Here is a 5725-nt window from a genome sequence, read left to right as displayed (position 1 = left end):
TGACGAGCTTTAAGAAATTGTTTACTAAAATAGGCCTCCGAAAGCAAATCACTAGCCGGCCTTCGTAAATTAGGCAGCCGTAGTATGAAATCAGGGAAACGGTGGCATATACTTCCTCCGTTACAAAATAAATTATGTTAAAGTTGATACACTTATTTTGGGATGGAGAAAGTAGATGGTCACATTCGCATGTACTTTATCGTTAACAAATGATAAATGAATCGCACTATTCAATTAAGGTCGACCTTGATCCTGCGCTCTAAATGTTAATTATGAGCTCTTTATATACCAACAATTAACCCGGCCGAGAAATGATCCGTTGATCTATATACGACGATCTACGAGATAAGCTAGCAGCGACTCATGCATGGCAGCCTCCTACGGCAGCATGCATGCATGCACGCACATGACATCGAGCTACCGCCGTTCTACTGCTGCACTACGTGCGCGTGTAATACATGTCGGCTTGCTACGAGCGGAACCACCCGAGGTCGAGCCGGCCGGGCTCGTAGCCGGCGGCCTGCGTCGGCTGCTGCGGCGGCGACGGCGACGGTGCCGCGCCCTCGCCGCCGTCGGGCACCTTGGCGAACCGTCCCTTGACGCGCGGCCGCATCTCGGCGTAGGCCTTGCGGGACGCGTACCGGATCTGCTTCTCGTACCGCCGCCTCTTCCGCTTCTCTTTGTACCGCATCAGCTTCGCCTCCCGCAGCTCCGTTGGTGCCGGTACGTCGCCGACGACGCCGCCGCTTGGGCCGGCAGAGTACGCGCCGCCGTTGGCCAGCCCCGCCGCCGTGTCGTCGTTCCGGTCGACCGAGCTGGCCGCGGCTTCCGTGAACGTCAACGTTTCTCTCCCGCAATAAGGCATCTGAAAATTAATACGTGAAAGTATGAGGCTATGCTCGAAATGAGCTGATGCAGCTGGCTCCTTATTTCGAAAAAGGAAAGCTAATGAAGCTGTGAATTGCGTCAGCAGTCAGTACAATGCATACCTCTCCCCACATGGAAGAATGTGACCGAAATTAAATGGAAATGCTAAAAGCCTGACAGCAGATCTTTAAAGCATGGCAAATCAAATGTTTTTTATGGCAAATTACGTGTCACCAACATGACAATTCCCTTCAACAAGCATGGCGCAAAAAAAACTGAACATGCCAGGATTTGTCATGTTTAAAACGTTCGATTTGCCATGCTCACGATGCATAATTTGTGATGAAAAACGTTTGATTTGCCATGTTTAAAAATCTGACATCAAATTTGTAGCACGGTCCAAATTAAAACAGGAGTTTTCGTTTGCATTGGGTTAATTGAGATCGACTCATTGTGAGCATGCACATCGACAATTAGAATGTAGAGCTTGCATTCTGTGAGAGGGTTTAGTCTATCCACATTGTAATGAGAAATTCTTTATCTCTATACGTCTTACATACAGACATTACTAGTGTTCACCAAGAGTGGAAAAGTCAGTGATAGATACGTTTTTGAGATTTTTGATGTGTACATTTTGCCAATTTCTTCCATATATAGGACATTAATTATGCAGTATAATTCTAAGCCTTCGAAGACTCCGGTAATTACAGCTGGTTATCAATAGTTTTTCCAAAGAAATTATGTTCTTGCCACTACTATAGCTCATCATTAGCATATCATCTTCGATGGTAGAGATAAGACAAGACAAAACTATTCACGCATATGCATGGCCTAGCTAGCTCTTACAAGAAACAGTCTAAAGTGTAATCGACCACTAATTAGTAGGAGTACTACCTCCGTGACTGCAAAAACGTTTTTTTTACTACATTAAGTTACGTACAAAGGGGGTAATTGCTAATATGCACCCTACGCAGAAATATAATTTTTGCCATTGTGTTCTCTAAGCTGTATTTGTTATTTTTCAGAACAAAAATCACCAACTAATCTGCATATGCATACGGAAAATAGTGTTTCGGGGGCTCAAGCATCAGAACCGAACCACTCACGATTGCGGCGGCGGACGTGACCGGGTTGCCGCCTCCGAGCCCCAGAATGGCCGTGTCGACGACATCTCGGCTGAGCGGCACGGGCACGTCGAACGTGAGGCCGTGTCCGGGCTGATAGTCGGCGTACGCGTCGAACGCCTGGCGGCGCTGCAATTGCTCGGTGGGCGCCGGGCGGTGCTGCAGGCGGTCCTCCCCGCCGAGGGGCGCGTGGTCGTTGAACAGCCAGGCCACGCTCTCGTGGTCCTCCTGCCCGAAGAACTGGAACTCCTGCAGCCCCACCGCCGCCGCGCCGCCGCCTGCGCCGACGACGTCGACGGCCGGCTCCTCCGCCGCCTGGCCGAACATCCCGGGGAAGCCCCGGTTCAGGTCGGCCACCCCGCACCGCACCCCTGCAGCCCCTCTCCCGCGCTGCAGCAAGCAGGAGCAATCCTCAGCGCCCCCGCCACACACGCGGCACGCGGCGCCCGACGCCGCCGACATCGTGCGCGCCTCCCTCCACACACTAAGCCGGCCCCCGGCCGACGCTAGCTAGTAGCTACCACTCCTCCGGTACGTGTGGCGCGGGAGCTCCTGGCACTCTACTCCACTTGCTAATTTGCTTCCATCAGCTTGCTCCACTGCGAATGATGAGCTCGAGTTGAATCTTGTAAGAGGGAGGAAAAAAAGTGTGTGTTTGTGCGCGTGCGTGTGTGGAGGAGATGAAGCGAGCAGCTAGGGCAGGGAGGGAGGGAATAAGTATGGGTGGGTGGCGAATGGGAGAGGAGGAATAGATATGAGCGATGGGAGGGTTCCTTACGTGGAAGATCCGCAGCCACCTTTCTCCTGAGATCACTTGGCCGCTCCCCATTGGCTCGCCACCCCCGGCTGCAGATCTTGGTGGATTCTCTGCGCACAACCTGGCTATACATGTGTTGGGTTCTCTCGTGGTCTTGTTGTTGTAAAGGGTGAAGTAATAATAGAAACTAGACGACACTCCGTAAATCTTCAGTTTCGGAGACTTCAGAGAAATTTAGCTGAAAGTGCTAATGATAATCTGGTGAGAAAGGATCTTTCAACCTAGATATCCCGACAAAATTCAAGATTTTTGGCTGCCGCTGAAGACATGGGAGAGAGAGATGGGAGTAAATGCGGGCATGCGTGCGAACGAAACGGAAAGAGCGGCATATTTGGAAAGAGCGGCGAAAACATGCCAACTCGTGGAGCATTGCATGGAAAACAGAATTTTCTTGAGCAACCCTACACTCATGGAAGGATTTTTACAGTTTTCACACACCTGCACAAATGGCATCATTTGATTGGGATTAGGGAGAGAAAGGGACCCACCCACCTGAAAATCGGGGGGGGGGGGGGGAGTAGTATTAAAGGGGTTCGTAAAACGTCTGTGTTTGCGCGTGAGTGTGGGATTATTGAACTTTCTTAGATGCAAACAAAAAGGACCGAAGGAAGTATTATTCCTCGTAAAGGCATATTAGGTCACCGACATGTCGGTGGTGATGGGAGTTGCCCGGTTTTGCCACAATGGGTGTGAGGATACAAAGCATTTGCTAGTATTTAATTGTGACAATGCAAAGAAGATTTAAGTGTTTAGGACTATGGGAAACAATACAAGAAGCCCTTCTGATGGACCGCTTAGGGTTAGTTGTTCTAGTAGAAATACTCAGGAGAGGAGGCAGGGTTGAGGATATTAATACTATTGACATCGCAACACTTATATTTGTTGGGGGTGGTATATCTGGTGGGGACGCAGAGAACTGTCACATGGCGAAAAAGCCCTCAACGAGTTCAGAACTAGTTTGGTGATCGAAACTCAACTCACGAATTATAGGGCAGTAGAAAAAAAGTAGAGCTGGAGCTGAAGAAGAGATGAACAAGCCCACCCAATGATACGGTTAAAAATAATGTGGATGCTACTTTTGATGTGGAATCCGGTACATGTGTTGTTATTCGAATCGAGGCAAATGTATTGTGGAAGCTAATAAGTATCCGGATGATGTTGTGGATGTGGCAATGGCCGAAGCATATGCACTTAGAGAAGAAATTGTTATTGCTTAGTAGATGGGTTGCAATAAAATCATTATTGAATATGATTGTGCGGAGGTGGTGGAGGTGATGCAAAATGAAGGATTTCTAGTGTCTTCAGGGAGGCGAACTATGTGGCACATATTCTAGCCAGGAATGCTTTTAATCTTAAGATTTCTTGTAACTACTTATCCCCGGTAATTTAATTCCATGATCAACAAAAATGTGTCGAATGCCTCCCCACCCAAAAAATAGATGATACCCCGCGTGTTGCCGCGGGAATGGGTGCATCATATTTCAATGAGACTTCATTGCATGGAACGTGAATATTTGGATTCATAATATTGAAGGAAATATGCCCTAGAGGCAATAATAAAGTTGTTATTTTATATTTCCTTATATCATGATAAATGTTTATTATTCATGCTAGAATTGTATTAATCGGAAACTTGATACATGTGTGGATACATAGACAAAACACCGTGTCCCTAGTATGCCTCTACTAAACTAAGCTCGTTACTCAAAAATGGTTAAGTTTCCTAACCATGGACATGAGTTGTCATTTGATAAACGGGATCACATCATTAGGAGAATGATGTGATGGACAAGGCCCATCCGTTAGCTTAGCATATTGATTGTTCAGTTTTATTGCTATTGTTTTCTTCATGTCAAATACATATTCCTTCGACTATGAGATTATGCAACTCCCGAATACCGGAGGAATACCTTGTGTGCTATCAAACGTAACAACGTAACCGGGTGATTATAAAGATGCAATACAAGTATTTCCGAAGGTGTTTGTTGGGTTGGCATAGATCGAGATTAGGATTTGTCACTCCGAGTATCGGAGAGGTATCTCTGGGCCCTCTCGGTAATGCACATCATAAGAAGCCTTGCAAGAAAAGTGACTAATGAGTTAGTTACAAGATAATGTATTACGGAACGAGTAAAGAGACTTGCCGGTAACGAGATTGAACTAGGTATGTGGATACCGATGATCGAATCTCGGGCAAGTAACATACCGATGGACAAAGTGAATAACGTATGTTGTCATAACGGTTCAAGCGATAAAGATCTTCATAGAATACGTAGGAACCAATATGAGCATCCAGGTTCCGCTATTGGTTATTAACCGGAGAGGTGTCTCGGTCATGTCTACATAGTTCTCGAACTCGTAGAGTCCGCACGCTTAACGTTCGATGATGATTTAGTATTATATGAGTTATGTGATTTGGTGACCGAATGGTGTTCGGAGTCCCGGATGAGATCACGGACATGACGAGGAGTCTCGAAATGGTCGAGAGGTAAAGATTGATATATAGGATGATTATATTCGGACACCGGAAGTGTTCCGGGTAGTATCGGGTATATACCAGAGTACCGAGGGTTACCGGAACCCCCGGAGGAAAGATATGGGCCATATGGGCCATGAGAGGGGAGCACACCAACCCACAAGGGGTGGCGTGCCCCCCTATGGAAGCTGGCCTAATTGGAAAAGGAAAAGGGGGATTCGCCCCCCCCCCCTTCCTTTCTCTCTTCTCCCTTCCCTTTTCCCCCTCCCGTAAAAAGGAAAGGGGGGAGGCCGAATTGGGGAGGACCCCAAGTAGAATTCCTCCTACTTGGGGAGCCCCCTTGGCTACCTCTCCTCCCCTCCAACCTATATATATGTGGGGGGCACCGCTAGAACACACACCAACAATTGTTAGCCGTGTGCGGCGCCCCCTCCACAGTTT

General features: G+C 47.8%; 1 protein-coding gene across 2 annotated transcripts; it reads right to left on the bottom strand.

Moving 5' to 3' along the window:
• Window positions 1–260: 260 nt before the first annotated feature.
• Window positions 261–2707, bottom strand: LOC125513909 (transcription factor GHD7). 2 transcript variants are annotated; one of them, XM_087522368.1, is made up of 2 exons: window positions 1967–2707; window positions 261–865 (listed from the first exon to the last, which is right to left on the bottom strand). In XM_087522368.1, exons 1-2 carry the CDS (start codon window positions 2451–2453, stop codon window positions 429–431), a joined length of 924 nt encoding a protein of 307 aa, XP_087378494.1. In that variant the 5' UTR covers window positions 2454–2707; the 3' UTR covers window positions 261–428. The 2 variants fall into 2 exon arrangements, with proteins under 2 accessions (XP_087378494.1, XP_048535080.2); XM_048679123.2 differs by having other exon boundaries at window positions 1974–2700.
• Between the last annotated feature and the right edge of the window lie 3018 nt (window positions 2708–5725).

Source organism: Triticum urartu, chromosome 1A, assembly GCF_056163025.1.
Source record: "Triticum urartu cultivar PI428250 chromosome 1A, HENAU_Tu73, whole genome shotgun sequence".
NCBI classification, from domain to species: domain Eukaryota; kingdom Viridiplantae; phylum Streptophyta; class Magnoliopsida; order Poales; family Poaceae; genus Triticum; species Triticum urartu.
The sequence above is the reverse complement of the archived record's forward strand: the minus strand, read 5'-3'. Positions and strand labels throughout refer to the sequence as shown.

Coding starts and splice junctions, on each gene's coding strand:
- LOC125513909 (XM_087522368.1), bottom strand. CDS start 2,453: ATGTCGGCGGCGTCGGGCGCCGCGTGCCGCGTGTGTGGCGGGGGCGCT. Junction 866..1,966: donor CGCCGCCGCAATCGTGAGTG/GTTCGGTTCTGA, acceptor ATTAATTTTCAG/ATGCCTTATTGCGGGAGAGA.